The sequence below is a fragment of the Mesocricetus auratus genome, unplaced genomic scaffold (assembly GCF_017639785.1).
Source record: "Mesocricetus auratus isolate SY011 unplaced genomic scaffold, BCM_Maur_2.0 Super-Scaffold_100018, whole genome shotgun sequence".
In the NCBI taxonomy this organism is placed as follows: domain Eukaryota; kingdom Metazoa; phylum Chordata; class Mammalia; order Rodentia; family Cricetidae; genus Mesocricetus; species Mesocricetus auratus.
Window position 1 is genome coordinate 20,374,897 of NW_024429199.1, and position 18,769 is coordinate 20,393,665.

Sequence of the window (18,769 nt, forward strand, 5' to 3'; positions counted from 1 at the left end):
ATCCATTAGTGTAATTGAAAACATAGTTACACACAGGTGACTTAGGCTTAGGATTGGAGTTGCATGGAACATAGAGTTTAAGGGTATATTCATTAGTTGTTCTGTTAGAGAAAGATATCACCTTAAAATGCATCATTTGAAATTTCACCGTATGTATTATTTATAGTCCAGTCAATTAACATTTCCAGGAAATGAAGTGTTTATCTATTTTGTTAACAACCGTATCTTCACATCTCTTACATATTACATCAAACTCATTGGCTTAATTATAATTTATTGAGAAATTTGAGAGAATTCAGTGTAATGATTTATAATTTTAGCTAGTCAACAAAACATTGGTACTTTTTATCATATGGTAAGATACTACATTGGTATATAATTTCCCTAAGGAAGATACTTAAGGGCTTTTTATGTTTTTGTTTACTTTTTGATTTTTGCTTTTAATAAAATAGACTACCAACATTTTATAAGGTATAAGAATATTTATACAAAGAGATAACAGAAGCAGTGTTATAATAATGGTAGTGACTATAGAGTGGACAGATCTGAGTGTCTTCACTTCAACCCAAATGTTAAAGATGCTATGATGTTACGGACCACGTTATGATGGTGGTTCAGGAGGATGCTCATGACAGCTTCTTGGGCAAGGGGGAAAGTCAACACAAAAATGATGGACTTCAGATCTGGAATGAAGAAAGACTGGCTCCTTGCCATTTCTTCAAGGAAGATAGGGGATAAGCATAAATAGTACTTCTCATGTGTTTCAGCAACCCCACCTGAATTACTTCTGATACATCACAACACTCCTCAACCAGGAGAAAATAGAATTAAAAGTAAATTTGCTGTTTTATTTCACATAGAGTATGATTTAAGATATCATTTTGTTCTAGTTTAGATTTAATCTCAGCTGATGACATCCCTGTCATAACACTGTTGCTTCTTTATCTTCTGCTAAAAGAAACATTTATTGATAAATAGTAATTAAATATTTTCTTTTGATCTTAGTAACACTTCCTCCCATGTGAACAGCTTGCTAAAGGGTATTTTTCCATTTTTAAAAGTTAAATTGTTTTCATGAAATATATTTTGATCATGTTTTGTGTCCTTTCATCTGATAATACTTATTTGAATTAAAATAAAGTGTATTTGTAAAGAACATTTGTTAAAAAGTGCCATGTTTTGGTACTTTATAATACCTGTAGAAAATATTTCCTCGGGAATTTTCTAATTTATTTTTTTTCTTCCATATGAAATTACCTGCAGAAATCAGTATGTATATCCTTATTTGTATGCTCTATCTTAACTCTTATACTGCTCTACTTATTGCTAAAAGCTTTAGTTTTGCATGTGGCCATATGTTGGAGCTGCTTTAAACATTGCATATCTGTTCTATACACTATCACCAATTAGTACTCAATATATAAAAAGAATATCCTTCCAATGAGACTGATGTGTGGATATATTTAGTATAAATGGTTTTAATAGTCCTATGAAAACCTGGTGAAATATTTAATCTTATCCACATAGACGTGTAAAACTGACTTTTGCAACAGATTGAGATAACTACATTGTCTCTGATAGTTCAAATCCAGCCATTGGGCTTGAATGACTTCCCTGCACATGAGTTAAAGTAGCTAAAATAAACTGTGTTGTTGCCACCCCACCCCACCCCATGCTCACTTTCCCTCCCTTCATTTAAGTAATTATTCTCATAATTATATTGGTTCTAAGCAATTCTTCTTGGAATAAAATTGGTTCTATACACATGAACAATTCATTTAACTATAAAAATATTGTCTCTTGCACACATCAGAATTTGAGCTGAACATCCCAAGCACAGCACTACAAATATGTAGGTGAAATGTTAATAAAATCAAACATATCAAAATCCAAAGATGGCCTCTGTAGAAAATATTACAGAAGAACTGCATTACTATATGAACACTGAAGAAAACTCTTAAGCCTTCTATTAGTATGTTAGAAAAAAATAAAATCCACATGAAGAAACAGCTAACCAATTAATAAATTAGAATATAGAAAACAATAAACAGATAGTTGACAAGTTTAATACCAAGAAATAAAGGTCAACCAGGTGATTCCTAAAGACAATAGAATTAGATAATAGAGAAAAACATAATAAAGAAGAGATTACTTGGGAAAACTCCATGCTGGTAAATTTCAGAGCCTACAACATACAGATGATAATCTTCCAGAAAAACATCCATTTATCAAAATCTAAATAGGGAAGCTATTTTAAAATCTACTTACTCAGACAATTAGGGAAGAAAATGAGAATATGTTCAAACACAACTATACAAGACTCCTTAGACTCGGCATCATAGGTGACTTAGTTTTCAGAGATTCAGGAAGATAATTTCCACATGGCTTAAACAGCTTTGAAAAGTAGAGGCAAAGGGAGGAAGGGAACCTCCAGTTCTATTTGAAGCATTTGAAAAAGCTTCTCGGAGATGTAGGAGAAATGGGTCCTGTATTTATCTTAGCCTTGGTAGCATTAGCTTAACTCCTCTTTCTCTTTATTGTGAATCTAGCTGTAAAACTCCATTTTCCTTAATTCTTGAATATTTATAGAATATAAAATAACACTAGAGGGTGAGACGGAAGAAAACACAGGACAAGTACAGAAAATAACGTGGTAGCAATGGCATGCTACTTATATGACAAAGGCTTTGATCCAGGCAACCTACATCTCCAGAAAAATGAATAGACAAAAACAACATTAGAGTCTTGATCCAGGAACCCTACAAATGTTAACAATAGTCCACTATCTTTTTAAGTTCCACTAAGAATACAGCCCACATTAATGAGCATGCATCCAAATCAACTAACTCAAAATACAGTTAAAGATGCTGGTGTGTGGGACTGAGGACTGAGCTCCATGGTCAGTGCTTGTCTACCAAGCACTGGACCCTGGGTTCTGGCTCCAGCATGAACAAAACCAAAGAGAATTGTGGTGCCTGCGCCACAAACAAATCTGGTATATCAGATGAAAGCCTGGAGATTTAAATGAAATACAAGATGTCTGGCCATTTGTGCTGAGAGAGAGAGAGAGAGAGAGAGAGAGAGAGAGAGAGAGAGAGAGAGAGAGAGAGAGAGAGAGAGAGAGAGAGAGAGTTTAAGAAGGGAGCTGCCTTATATACAGACCTACAAAACAGTGGAAAAACCAAAACCCCAGGTGTAAGAGTTCATGTTTTCATAATTAGAGGTTGATGCCAGGGGGGCAAGACCGGGCTATAAGCCCGGACTAGAAAACAGGATGCACCTGTAGTTATTGGCTGACAAGCAACTCACAGAGACCCTGTGTGAGCTGAATCCAAACAGAGAATGTTTGTTTATGATCATTTGTCAATCCTAAAGACAAATCCTCAGTGGCTCAACATCAGGCAAGCAGCAGATTTGTCATAGTCTAGCAGGACAGGTAGCCTTGGACTCTGCTGAATTCTTCAGAGTCAAAATAACAGGGAGATGAACAATAAAACTCAGATAACAGATGACAGAATTTGTATAGATTGTCAGTATCCCAGAAGTTGAATAACTGGTTTTCTACACCTTATATACCTCACCCTGCCCCCATTGCCATGGAAGCACATACGTAAGGTCTGTGTATCAGATACCTTCAACTCTTTCCAGGTACAGCCTTTTGAAACTGTCAATATTCATCTTTTCTATAACCTACAAAAAGAGCAGTTTAATGTGAATCTAACAAATATACAGTGCAGTATAATGAACAAGACAAAATTGAACTTAAGATTGAATAGTTTAATTAAGGCATAACAGAGGCCTTCAGCCTAAGTGTTGTTCAACAAGGTAATGTTCCTCAAGCTGTGTCTCCATAGCTTCCTTCTCTAACATGTGCAAAGAAAGACAAAGAGGGAAAAAATTTAAAAAAAAGTTTCTCGAGAACCTTGATTTTAATGTTATTTGTGTGGGGCAGAGCAGGTGATATCTTAAAGACACCCCATTTTAATTTTCCTGTGAAGGTCAGCTTTAAGCACTAATTAAGCTTATCATATCTTCTATCTTTAATGACAATTATCATCTAAATCCCAAAGCCAAAAACTTTCTCTAACAGCTCTGGCCTGCTTTAATCCTGACTAAAATATTCACAGTTAGCCTCATGCACTCTGTCAGCCATCATGGTCTTGCTTTTGACACATGTATAAAATGAAATAAATTAGCAAATCCACTGCTGTTCTGGCACCAGTATCTGTGTATGTGTGTGGGGGGGGGGGTACATGCTCATCCCACACACGGAAATGCAAATTTTGTTCTATGCAGTTGCAGATGCAGGTACTACTGTGAAAAATCTAGAGCAAGAAGCTGATCGCCTGATAGATAAAGTTAAGCCTATCAAGGAATTGGAAGATAACCTGAAGAAAAACATCTCCGAAATAAAGGAACTGATTAACCAAGCCCGGAAACAAGCCAATTCTGTAAGATCTTATTTTCAGAATTAAGAACTACTAATAAGCATTACTCTTATTCCCAGAGGGAAAGTCTTCCCCAATGAACTTGCTGAATAAATGATCTCTGGCTTCTTGAACTGAAGGTTATTTTGGTATGTAGGAAGGATGAGGCAGCCCTTTATTTCCTATAGACTTCAAAACCATTTCAGGAAAATGACAAACCATTCTTACTGTTTGAGAATTGGGAAATCTTTTATATTTTTGTTGGTGCTTTAATATACCAAAACAAACAACACAAATGAAAAGCTTATTCTTGCATACCAAAAGGAATAATGAGAGTGTCTTACTCAGGAAAATACAAAATGTCCAATGAGTGGGCTTGCAATCGGAATTCACAAACAAGGTTAGGAGAAACAGAAGCATTATTTTAATTAAGTACAATATAGCTTTTGCTTGTTTAAAAGAAACCCAACAACTTCCTTTTGTTGTAGCACTTCTTTTTATATTTATGGAGAAAAATAGGAAATAGCTGGCTTTAAATTTCGCTTTATATTTACCTAACTAGAAAACTATCCAGACAGATAACCCTCTCTAAAAAAAATAATGCACTAAGGGACTGGAATGTTTACATTTTGCTTATTTATTTGCTTTGCTTGTGTGTAGGTGTGTGCCTCAGTGTGGGTGTAGAGATCTGAGGACAGAATCTAAAAGTCTGCTCTCTCCTTCCACCCTGTAGGTCCTAGGAATTTAACTCTGTCAGGCTGGCTGCAGTCAAAGACTTCCTTACTGGTCCTGAACTGGGACACTTAAATGCCAATGTGAAACTTTAAATATATAAAGTCAAACCATGATGACATTAGAGATAAAAATCAATTTCATTTAACAAAGGTAGCCATGATGGTCAGAAAATAAGTTCTTATTAATTTATCAATTTATAATCATTTTTATTTTTAGCAGTGGCTAAGAATCTGTATGTGATAGTATATACTTGTCCCTCCTTGTATGTATCTAAGACATCTAAACAAGGCCATGACAATGATGTTCCAAGTGGAAAGTACCTTATATTTATTAAAGAAAACCTTAGAAACCAGTGGATTAGAGAAGATGTGGGTAATATAAGATAAAAAGAAACAGTAATGATGTCTGAGAAGATGCCTATTCAACTGTAACATGAAAACCATGTAGTGTGATTGACAAGTGATCACTGTGTCCCTTAAGCACATGGTAAAATGAAGCCCAGTGTTACAAGCTTATTGAGATACTTACACAATGAAACTAGACCTCTTATGTTCAGTATTTTTTCCTGTGAAGTATACAAAGATGAACTAGCCCAGTGTTACATTCAGAAAGTTGATAATGGAGTAGGTGAATGGAGCTTTATAGTAGTTTCTTGTTTCATCACTGCAGAAGGATACTTAACAAACGCAGCTTAAGGAAGGGAGGGTTTATTTGACTTGTAACCCCCAGGAATATGGTCATCATGGCAGAGAAGACAGTGACAATAGGAACAGGCAGCAGCTGGTCACACTGGGAACAGGCAGAAGTTGGTCACACTGGGAACAGGCAGAAGTTGGTCACACTGGGAGCAGGAAGCAGCTGGTCACACTGGGTGAAGGCAGCAGCTGGTCACACTGGGTGAAGGCAGCAGCTGGTCACTCTGGGACTACCGTCAAGAGTCAGAGGGATGCACGCTTGTGCTCAGATTCCTTTTTCCTCATACTTCTGTTCAGAACCCCTGCCTAGGAAATGGTGCTGCCCCACTAGAGTGGGATGTCTTCAATTAACCTCATCTAGAGGATTACCTACAGACAAGCCAGATGCTCTCTCTTTAGTGATTCAAAATCAGTGTCAGTCATCACAACTTATTCATTGGGAGCTTGATGGACAAATATATCACTCTTCTGACCCTTGTGCCTGTATTAGGCTCTCTGCTTTCTAAGTATAAAATGCTTCAAAAGTCCCCAAATTCTCTAGCAATTTCAGGTCTATCATAAAGCCTTTTCTGTGACACAAGACTATCTCTGAATGGTGAGCCCCAATAAAATTTGAAAAAAATACATACTTCTAATAAATATTGATGCAGGAAAAGCATTTCTGTTCTGAAGGAGAAGAATAGAAGACTGACCAGGAATAACTGGAGTGAAGCAGGGAAGAAACACAGCAGAGCAAAGAGTAAACCCTGAGACTCTGTGTCCAGCATCTGGCATTCATGATGGAATGTTCTGAGCTACTAAGGGCTTGAGTAATCGCCCTCCTCCTTCAGCTCTGCACCCTACAGCATACACAGATTTGCTCTTTGGCTCTACTACATTCCATTAGCTTCCCTCGGTGGGAATCTTATGACTCTAAAGTGTCTCACATCCTTAGATCTCCATTGCAACTTGAGCTTTACCTATGCAGATTCAAGCAGTAGCCTCTTAGGGCATCTTCACCAAATGCCAACCCTGCCAAACATTGCCTAACCTGAGCAGCTCTCTGGAGACATGGTACAAAACTTGTCCTGGGAAATCAAAATTAGGTTGTCAGGTTTGGCGACAAACACCTTTAACTACTGACCTATCTTGCCAGCCCAGTTAAGACATTCCCTAATTAAGGAACTAAATGCATTTATTTTAAAGTGGTTTAATTCAGCTTGTTAATTGCATAATTGAGTAACTTAATACTGTTTCTAAATGAATTGTCTAATTATCAGATGAAAAATGAAATGCAAATCGAGTCCACAGAGCAGTGGGATATCCAACAATGTTTAATTGTGTTTATGGTGATTAACTGGTGAATAATGTTGAGCCAGAACACCTTGGAAACATTGGCTTCTTAGTGGTAATTTCATAAGCTTTACCATGAAGTTACACTTGAATACAGTAATTGGTATAACTGAATATACCAAAAGAATATTTGTGTTACATAACTTTTCTGCCTCTTGCAAGAGTGGTGTATCCAAGAGATTTTTTTAAAGAAATGCATAAATGCTGTGTTTTGATTTAATTATTTCAAGTTCTTCATATGTTGTCAAATGCTCTACCACTAAGCCATACAACCACTGGAAGTCAAAAGTGGTATTTTCAAGAATAAATTTGTAGTTATGATCTAGTTGCAAACAGTTGGGTAGTCAGTGTAAATTCATAAAGAAAAATCAGCAAATCCAGTGAGTTTTTCTATTAGTGGATGAGAGCTGAGTTTGTAGAATAATCCTGGCATACTGGGAATAACACTAGCCTTTTCTTCAGAGACTTGGATTTTATGGATATGGAAAGTGTACAATAGATAGAGTACCTTAGTTTGCAAATCTTAGTAAGATTGAATACACCTGGTTTTTAAATGGTCACACTCATGGACTGGGTTCCCAAACTGAGCATTGTCATTTCCCTTGGGGCTGTCTTCGAATCTGGAACCACCACGCATCCCTTGTACTGGATCAACTGCATGATCTGTTACTTCTGCCTCAGCTCTATAGACAAGGTCTGAAACTTATCCTATGACCCTATAGTACACATAATCATTGCATCCCATAGTCAAGGAGTATTATTTAATTTGGTTCTTTTCGAGAAACATGATTTATTTCTGATTCAACCAGTGATAACATGGCTTCAGAGCTAAGCCTATAATGCATTTATGAAGTAAAGATAAAAACCAACTACACATGCTTACTTTCCATTGCTACTCAAGACCCTGTGTGATTTTGAATATAGTTTCCTACCAGGGATGACTATATCTACTACTTAATTCTATTCCTGAATTACAGTCAGATCATTTATTTCTTCTGATCTTTGATTATCTTAGGATATCAATGGCACCTATAACCTGCCTCAGATACTAAATTTGCTCAATGCCACTATCTTTTTTTCTTGAAGGTTTTGCTTCATTCACTGCAAATTCCTAAAAACGCATGTATATTATACCTTTCTTTGAACATTAAAAAATCTGATGGTGCATTTTTAACTACCCTCCATTATAGGGCCTTTCCCTTCTGATGTTTTATCCTTTTAATCTCTGGCCCCAGATAACTATTTGCATAGCTGCTGCTCTGCTGTATGACTTTTTTCCCACTCAAGCTGCGTATCTGCTTCATAGTGCTAGCACCCAGGGCAAAACCTGTACATTCCCTGCCTTAGGATTTCCAAAATTTATTCTGATTTGACTCCTCTCAGCACTTCATGTAGAAGGGAAACTGTATCATATGGGAATCAAAGAACATATTTCCTAGCTGGAAATCACACAACCAAGACTAACTTGGGGGACACAAAGCAGATATCCTGAGATCCAAGGTGACCTCTAGTCCTGAACATTATCAGGGTAGATCACACCTTTGCAGGGGACAAAGACATAAAACCGTCTAAGTTGGCTTTCTAGATCACAGCAAGTTCAGACCACCATACAGAGCCTGTTTCTTTGCAGAACAGTTTCCTCTATGTAGAAACACAATTTGCTCAGAGGCCACAGGAAACACTTGTAAAATACAGGACTCTAATGAGTCATCAGATCTGCTCTTTCCCAGGAAGTCCCCAAATGTAAATCTTCCTGTTTTTCAGAGCCGGTCAGCCTTCATTTCCTTTTTGAACATAGATCATAGAACCTCATCCAGATAGTTTTCCCCCTCCACAGAAAAAAATCTGCAATGCTCCCTACCCTCACACCCAAAGCGAGCCTCTTGAAGATGCCTCCCAGTTACCCAACTATGGAGAGTGGTTTGGTGGCCCAGGCAGTCTTATTCAAGGTCTGCACAAGTTGTGGATAACACTATTAGTTGGTTTTTCTCAAGTGTGAAAACTATATGAGTAGCAAAAGGTACAAGAAGAAATGAACAAATGGGAAGTTATGACTAAGGAAGGCCAGTGGGCATCCTGAAGCTAGATGACAGACATCTAATATGATAGATATCTGAGCAAGAGGCACAGTAAGTTTCATATCTTCCCTTCTCCTTGTTGAGCACTAGCAACCAGCAAAGCAGCAATCACTGATGGTGGCTTTGCACCTGACCCAAAAGAAATTAAATCCAATAATCAAATAGTGCTATTTGTGACTGAACGAAACCTCCTTTAATAGAAGTAAAAATTGGCATGAACAGTGCCATTCTATTCACATAAGAATTCCTTTCTTAGCAATTTATAGTAATTTTGAAGTACTATTCAAAAGGAAAAGAGCTGTTATACATATTAGTAGTGATAGACATTTGGAAGTTATTTCCATCTCATTTCCTGGAAACTTAATAATAGGTGTAATTTATTCTGAAGGATATATATTCTGAGAGGAGTGATTAATATTCTTATTGTTAGGAGATCTAGAACAAACTCTGCTTGGCCTCTTTGAACTGTAAGAGCATGGGTGGACTGGCAGTACCCTCTTGAAAACTGAATAAAAAATGGATTCCTCTTTAAGTGATACCCTTTAAGTAAGATTTTTAATTAAAATTCTTCATCAAATAACCTCAATGAAGATTATTTCCATTTGTTCTGCATAAAATCGCCCTTGGAAATGTGTCTTCAAAGAATGGTACGAAGGTGAGAATTTTCTAGCTTCATGCTTCAAAAATATTGGCACCCTAACAAGCTAACAAGCAAGGGAAAGAATTGTGAGTAGGTCACTGAAAAAATGCTAGCAAAGAACTAATCATCTGTGCCCTCCCTATCTACATAATGGTGTCTACATATGGACATTTAATGATACTATTTGGTGACTGAAAAATTACTTCAAAGAAAAGAATGATGATGGTTTTTGTGGTGGTTTGGGTTGTACTTCAAGCTTACAGAAAGATTTAGTCATAGAGTTTCATAGGATTCTGTTTCTTGTTTTTCTTTAAGATCAAAGTATCCGTGTCTTCAGGAGGTGACTGTATTCGAACATACAAACCAGAAATCAAGAAAGGAAGCTACAATAACATTGTTGTCAATGTCAAGACTACTGTTGCTGACAATCTCCTTTTTTATCTTGGAAGTGCCAAATTTGTAAGTCTAATATTCAACCTTTTTTAAAGCTACTGCGTGTGTGTGTGTAGAGGTCAAAGGTTAATCAGTGAGGAAAATACATAGGATCTAGCAACATGACCCGGAAAGTGTCTAATGTAGATTTCATGTCTGAAATCTCAGAATCTTAGCTGACAAATGTTTGCAGTTTAAGTTAAGTTAGAAAGATAAACAGGTGAAAATTCTTAAAATTCTAAAAGCAAATTTGTCAGCATGCTAATATTTATTTTGCATTATATTTTCAAATCTAGCCATTAATGAGAAAGTCTAATAAGAATAAAAGATTCTTTTCTATTCTCAAATTAAGAAATAATAATAACCTTTCATATTAATGAAGTGCAAATAACAGATTGTACACAAATTCAAACCATGGAAAACTCTTTTGCCATGTGTTGAATTTATGATTCAAACTGAAATTACACAAGTGGTGCATGCAAATTCTCACCCACCAAATTTAATGTTACTTCTCATGTGTAGGGATCTTCCAAGGTGAATAAGGTGTTTAAACAGACTGATTGTATCATAAGTTAGCATTTACTATTCATGTTGGGGAGCCTGTCTCACCTTGTGTTAAAAATTAACACAACTACCTCTGATAAAAGACAGTGTCTTGGGTATAACTATGAAAAATTCTCAATCCAGTTATTTTACATGTTATTGGAAAACACTCCACACTTTCTCTTTCAGAGTGCTTTTTTTCTGAAGCATGTTGTTTTCATATTTCTTTGGTCTAGATTGATTTTCTTGCTATAGAAATGCGTAAAGGCAAAGTCAGCTTCCTCTGGGATGTTGGATCTGGAGTTGGCCGTGTAGAGTATCCAGATTTGACCATAGATGACTCATATTGGTACCGTATTGAAGCATCAAGGTAAATTCTCAGGAAATAGTAAGATAACTGGATGGCAACGTTTTGAATTAAATTCCAAGCCCATGAGAAAAATCCTGTTGCTATTTCAATAACGTAGCTATATATGAGTGTCCATATGTGCAAAGGTCATCTACTACGTGTATAAATGTATGCAAAATTGCATTTGTCATCCTGTTAGGAGAAGACACGTATTCAAGATTTAAGTCAGTGAATCTATTCCAATTTAACTCCTTAATCTGTTTTCTGCTAAACAGAGTGGGGCAAGAGAAGCTGTCTCAGACATCTTACCTTACCTGAGGAGAAAAAAGAAAAAATACAGCTAGTTGTTCTTATCAAACATACAAAAGAGCATAAAAATGCCCATTACTATTTGTGTGTACTCGGTTCCCCTTAGTCTACGTTGGGTCTATTCTAGATATGGGTCCCCTATCTAACATGTGAGATTCATCCATACCATTTTAAATGGGGGTGGGAAGGAAGGAAAGATAAGGCTGTGCTCACAGCCATGTTAGTGTTAGAGTGATTGAGTACTTTGCTTAGTTTAAAGACATTTATTCTCACAAAGTACAGTTCTATCAGAAGAGACTCATTCTATTCAAGAATTCTCATTGATCCAATCCATTCTTTGTTCCCACATATTTCACTTAGCTCTGCCTCCTCAAAGAGAAAGTCTACCATAATGAGACAGAAGGGAGAGAGCTACAAGGAAGTTTTGTTATGACTGCTTGTCTCAGAAGAGACCAGATTTTCATATTTAACAACTCATGGAAATCCATCACTTAAAAAAAGAAAATGAAATAAAATGATAATAGCTTTCAAAGTTTTTAAACTGAATTTAAAAGTGTACTTCCACAAATGAGTATACACAACTCGGCAGACTAGCTACTGCATTCTTCTATACATTAAGATCATATGATACAACAACAAAACCTACAACTCTGGGAAGAATATTTCAATGAATTAAGATCCATCATAATGAAATTCAGGCAGAAGTATGCAGCTTGTGCTGCATAAGGGTAGCTCATTAGGAATCTTCTTGCCGAATTATATTTGACAAAATACTAAATGAAGTCATAAAATTTGTTTAAGTTCCTCATCTTATAAAACGGAAAATTATTGTGTAAAGCAACAAGGAAATGCTTTCTTCTTTACAGTAAGTCTATCCTCTAACTGCTGCTGTCCTTTCTTATCGAGGGCTGTACTCACAATTAGGTTATGTTGTTCTTTCCTTGTCTGAATGTGGCAGTAAGTACTTAATAAAGATCAGCTCTTTGTAGTGGCTTGAGAAGTGCTGACTTCAGAGGACTTGGACCTGAACACCCAGTTCGCTGAAGTATCCCAACGTGTCTCTATTTTATGTCTTTGAAATCTGGTGGCGATAGACTATGATTCATATCTCACTTCCTGTGTTTTCATCCCTTCTCTTTCAACACACATGTATGCTTGAAGAACGGGAAGAAATGGTTCTATTTCTGTGAGAGCTCTAGATGGGCCCAAAGCTAGCATTATACCCAGCACCTACCACTCGGCGTCCCCTCCCGGTTACACCATTCTAGATGTGGATGAAAATGCAATGCTGTTTGTTGGCGGTCTCACTGGGAAAATAAAGGTAATGGGCTTTGCCCCATCCTTTCTCTCCCCTTTATAGACAGCTAAGAGATGCTGTGGAGAATGCTGAAAACACCTGCCCATGTTTTCTAAACTTTCATTTGTGAAACCATCAATTTAAAGATCTTTTGGCTTTGGTGGTTGGTTTCTCTTTGTTCTGCTTTATTTTTTGAGACATGGTCTTACCATGTAACCAAGGCCTGCTTGGAACTTGTAATCCTCCTGTCTCAGCCTCCCAGCTGTTATGATGACAGGCATGTGTCATAACACCCAAAAGAACTTTCATCTTTGAGTTGTGAACATTCAAATCTGGAACTACCATATTTTTAAGCCTTCAATAGTAGTTTATTCCTTAACTGTTGCATTCATTTTTGGCATTCTTTTTTTATCCAGTCACTTCAAAAGCCAAGTGTTTCTTAAATATGCATCATTTTTGCAATCAATTTATGATTTATAAAAGTGAAGTGCTATAAAGTTCATACATCTAATTAAAAGATTTATGAATCTTTAGGAAATATCATAGAGGCCATACACTTTCAAATCATGATCTGCTTTAAAAGTTTTTTAGTTGTTCTTCTCATCCTTTGGAGCAATACACTTAATATTCATAATTGCTCCGTGGCAGGTCCTTGTGCGTTTCAAATTGCAAAGTGCTTGCATCTGAAAGAAGCTTATGTTGATTAGATGGAAATAGGTGTGGAAAATTGACCTGTGGGTGAAATGCAGGAACACAACCAAATATAATGGACAATCCTGCAATGAGACTAGTCAGAGAACACAATTGTCATAGAGCGTGAAGCTAATTTGTTGGCTTCATGCAAAATATGTGACTTTAAAAAATGGGAGTTGGTTCCACTACAACCACCCTCACTCCATAGAATTACTTGTGTAGTACATAGCAATATGTAGTCATATTGACAACTTTCTCTGCTCCCTGAAAGAAAATTAAGGCAATACGTAGTAGTACAAGCCTATGAATTTTGAAAGTATATCTGGGTTGCTTTTCTTTCTCTCTACTACCTATAAAATATGCCCTTAGGTAAGACATGTAACCCTTTGGGGGTCAGTGTTTTTTACTACAAAAGTGCAGTGAGAACATATGCCTCACTTGCACGTTAACAGAAACAATAGAAAATTCTGATAACATTTTATAATCCTCACTATGTGCTAAGTCATGTTCTAAACAATTTACGTGATTTATTTAATATAGCATAACAAAGTGTCTTCGTGTATATGCTGAAACAAACTATCATAAAAGCAAACTTTGTGTAAACAATAAACAAATTTTTCACTGTTCTAGAAACTGGATCAAGGTACCAATAGCTGGTAGTAAATAAGAGCCCCTTAGACATGTAAGGCTCTGTCTTGTAATATGCTCCCAAATGAGAAGGGGCAATTAAATTTCCTTGAGACTTTTGTGCAAGGTCACTCAGCCCATTCATGGAGACCCTACTTTCCTAATACAACCACCTCCCAAACTTCCACACCTTAAAGGTAAAGTTTTCTGTTCATTTGCTTGTTTTTTGAGACAGGGTCTCTCTACATAGCCCTGACTATCCAGGAACTCACTTCATAGACAAGACTAGCCTGAAACTCACAGAGATCTATCTACCTCTACTTCCCAAGTGCTGGGATTAAAGGTGTGCACCACCAGGCCCGGCCTGAGGACAAAGTTTTCAATTTGAGAATTTGGGGAGGAGGTAGATATTCAGATGAAAGCAGGGTCAATACTAAAATCCTCCTATTTCATAATGAAGAAGACTGAAAAAGAAAGAACTGGAATATTTTGAACATGTTACATAATCATTAGTGAAAGCAATTAGATTTGAACATGGAGTAAGAAGTCACCATTCCTAATCTCAGTGCTTCGTTACTACAGTGAAGAGTGAGACCATGTGTTTAAAATATATGAAAAGTTCCAAGAACATGTTTTTTTACCTTAAATTATTTCAAAAACTGTATGTATGCATATGTTTATGGTTTATTTATATGCATATGCATGGGGGTATGCATGTACATGTGCGCATATACACACACACACACACACGCACGCACATACTACCTATGTATGTATGTGTGTATGTATGTCAACCTAAGGTGGATGCTGGATGTCTTCCAGTATGGCTCTCCACTATCTCTGTCCCTACCCCAGGGCTTGAGTTACAGTGTGCTGTCCTGCCTGACTTTTGTAAAGATGCTGTAGAACCAAACTCAGGTCCTCATGCTTGTGTGGCAGGTGCATTACCAACTGAAAACCACATCCCCAGGCCCAAACTTTTTATTATTAATATGTAGGCATCACTAGTGCAAAGCAACTCCAAGTTGGCCTAAGGGGATAAGAAGAGCATATAAAGGAAAATCTTGAGAAATCTCTTGGACCATGAGCTCCAAATCCCCCATCACCCAAGCTATACACCAAAAGCTACAAGCGCATACTCAACAACCGCACTGCTTAAAACTCAACTGAGCAGGAAGATTTCTCAAGTGCGGCATGTCAGGATGGAGGAAGACTGAGAAAGTGAGCAGCAGGATGGTCCATGTCTAGTCAGTCAAGAGGCTCTAGCCGTTGACAACATTCCAAGAACCTCCCTCATTAACATCTGTGGCCTTTGTCCCTAGTTCTGGTCACAGTACTGGAAAGAGATGCATATTGTTAACGTTAGAACTAAAGCTATAGCCAGAATACTTCAGCTTCTCATGACCATCTTCTCATATTTTTTTTCCTAAACATCTCCATCTACTCTTTTTACTAGATAATTGACATAGAGGTAGACTTACATAACCAGTTCTCTTCTGGTAGCTGTGAGCAAATACATGACAAAACAAAAATTGAAGAAGGGTTTATTTTGGCTCATGGTCTGAGGGTCCACCCATCCTAGAGCGGAGAGGAAGGCATGGTTGCAGGGGTGTGAAGTAGTTCCTCACACTGATTTCAAAGTCAGAAAACATAAAGAAGAGGAAGCTGGTACTCTATTTGCTTTCTTTTTTTTTTTCTTTTTATTCAGTCTGGGAACACACTTGTCCAAACGTAATTTTTTATGCTGTGATGAAGACCATGACCAAAATTAACTTGGGAGAGAAAGAGTTTATTTAGCTTACATGTCCTACTCATAGTCCATCCCTGAGGAAAGTCAAGGCTGGAGCCTGAAAGCAGAAACAGAAGCAGAGGCCATGGAGATTGCTGCTTATTGACTTGTTCCCAACAATTTAAGTCTGCTTTCTTATACAGCCAAGACCACCTGCCCAGCAGTCACACAACCCCAGTGAGTTGGGCCTACTCCCATCAATTATTAGTCAAGAAAGTGCCATACAGACTCACCTACAACCAGTCTAATGGAGGACTTTCCTTAACTGTGGTTCATTTTACCAGATAACTATAGCTTATGTCAAGTTGACACAACATATCCAGGATACCAGGTTATGGGATGACATCACCCATATTTATAGTGTGTCTTCTCTGTTCACTTAAACCTTTCTGTAAATGCCCTCAAACACACACCAAAGTGAGTTTCCATGATGGCTCTAAATTATTTTAAATTGGCAATGAAGTTAAACATCACAGCCAGCTTTGGCAGTTTCTGATACAAACTATGCCACTTACATGTAGTAAGTCAGGGCTGAGATGAGAGGTGTTTAAACAAGGTTTTCTAGTTTGGACATGCTCTTTTTCCTCCTTTGTGAATGTAGCATTCACCAAGCTGAAGACCTGCCTCTGTGACAATGACACTAGAATTAACATTCAACAGCTAATCATAGGGAAGTCCTCTTAGATCCCAGATGCTCTGCTGGGGATAGCAGCAAACAGAAGCTGTGTGGATATACATGGCCCTCTCTTATAAAGTTGCTATCTTTCTCCTCATTCTCCTGAGATGGAAGCCTACTGGTTGGGAATTAAAACCTTATCAGCAGTTCCCTACCTGTTGGTCTTGGCTCCTTAGGGGTCACTGAAGGTCATCAGAAAACACAGCTAGTTACACAATGGTTCACAACAATAGAAAATTACAGTTAAGGGTAGCAATGAAAATTATTTTATGGTTGGGGGGTCACCACAGCATGAGTATTAAAGGGTCACACGATTAGGAAGGTTGAGAACTACTGCCTTAGATCAACACTGTTGCAGTTTAATTAATGTATATGTTCTCACCTTCGTCATTAAGATCTCTGTGTGAGCTCTCTCATGACCCCAAGGGAAAAACATCATAGGGTGTTGTTGGGCAGATTTGCCCAAAGTAAACACTACTTCCAAATACGCACTTGTCTGCACTGGGCATTGGATTTAGGAGCAGAAATAATCTATTTCTCATAATGATCCCATGTGGCAGGCATCTGTGGAGAAGCTCATAGCTAGCCTAAGGGTAGAAGCTGGAAAATCATTTATTTCTGCCAAAAGTATACATGGTCTTTCCATTCTCAGACTAAACAAAGAATGGAAAGTATTTGAAAAATAAAACTGCACCTACATTGAAAATGTACAGATGTTTTCTTTTATGGTAAATAATACAGTATAACAGCTAATCACACTGAATTTATATTGCATTGCTTTAGGTTTATTATGCAATCTAGAGATCATTTGAAGTTATATGAAAGGATGTATGTGTGGTATATAAAATACTACATCCTTTCTATGTAAGATACTTCAGAATCTAAGGACTGTACATTGCTGAGGGGTTTTTTAACAAAACACTAGAGGATACAAAAAGACAATTGCTTTTGATAGTGGAGATAATACATGTAAATGAAGTTCTATTTTAGGTAATTTATAAAAGATAAACAAGACCCACTAATGAAATACTGAGCTTTTCCCTTTATGACCTATTCTGTAGTAGCTGCGAGGGCACACTATGCCGTAAAAAGACTGCTAAGATTGTCATACAGAACAGTTAAGAGCTATTCTGCCTTCTGTTGTTAATAAGTCACAACTACTGTAATTCGTGAAATCCTTAACTCTAACAAACATCACATGTGTCCCTGCAGAAGGCCGATGCTGTACGTGTGATTACATTCACCGGCTGTATGGGAGAAACCTACTTTGACAACAAACCTATAGGCTTATGGAACTTCAGGGAAAAAGAAGGAGACTGCAAAGGCTGCACTGTCAGGTGAGTTTAGATGAGATCTGTTCTATGAATCACACAGTTTACATTTTACTCCATATCCATCTATGATCATGCAGAATAGGGTTGATTGTGCTTACGGTGGATTTACCAAAAATGAGTGAAACTTCATGTCCCGGCCCAACCTGTGCAGGCATTTTCCAAGGACCTTGAAAGTGCCCTTCAATACATTTACATGGCCATGTGTTTTCATAAAATTTGCACAGATGAGCAATTTGAACCCCAGTGGATTAAGGATAGTCTTTTCCTATATGCCAGTGTCTATTCATGGCCAGGAGAGTTTGCTTATCTATTAATGACTTCTGGTCATAATTATTATTTTATAAGGAGAGTACTCCCCACACTGATTAAACATACATACATGTAGAAACCTAGCTTATATTTCTTTTCCTGTAGGACCTTTCCAATTGACGTCTGATTCTGCAGGTGCTTTCAGGGGTAACTGAAAGACTTTGAGATGATGCTTAAGGGGTGTATAATGGCGGGAATAACAGATGCCCAGTCAATCCAGGAAGCAGTGCCATAATACATAGCATCAAATGTAAAAAAGAGTTCAGAACAAACAGGATTCTAAAGTATCCAGCATAAAATGCATATGTAGAAAATAGATACTTTTATATGAACCTGAGTAGAGAGTATAAAAATAATAACCCAAAAGTGGGAAAATTTCTCAGCATAAAAATATAGAATCCCCTAGTCATTTAAGTCTAAAAATTATTTAATTATAGTAAAACTCAGAAGAATACAATAAATACCTGAAGGATTAATGTAAAAATACATAATAATTCAGAAGTA

The 18,769-nt window shown here is 37.1% G+C and overlaps 1 protein-coding gene across 3 annotated transcripts in view; it reads left to right on the forward strand.

Annotated features, from left to right (window-relative positions):
* Lama2 (laminin subunit alpha 2) overlaps nucleotides 1-18,769 on the forward strand; it is a 549,107-nt gene that overhangs the window by 478,796 nt on the left and 51,542 nt on the right. For 2 of the 3 annotated variants that reach the window (XM_013110210.3, XM_005065788.4), the window contains exons 44-49: nucleotides 1,264-1,269; nucleotides 4,297-4,451; nucleotides 10,223-10,366; nucleotides 11,119-11,252; nucleotides 12,702-12,861; nucleotides 17,835-17,959. In XM_013110210.3, the coding sequence (XP_012965664.1) occupies nucleotides 1,264-1,269; nucleotides 4,297-4,451; nucleotides 10,223-10,366; nucleotides 11,119-11,252; nucleotides 12,702-12,861; nucleotides 17,835-17,959 (724 nt within the window). The remainder of the gene's footprint in view (nucleotides 1-1,263; nucleotides 1,270-4,296; nucleotides 4,452-10,222; nucleotides 10,367-11,118; nucleotides 11,253-12,701; nucleotides 12,862-17,834; nucleotides 17,960-18,769) is intronic. The other variant, XM_013110209.3, reaches the window with a different exon arrangement.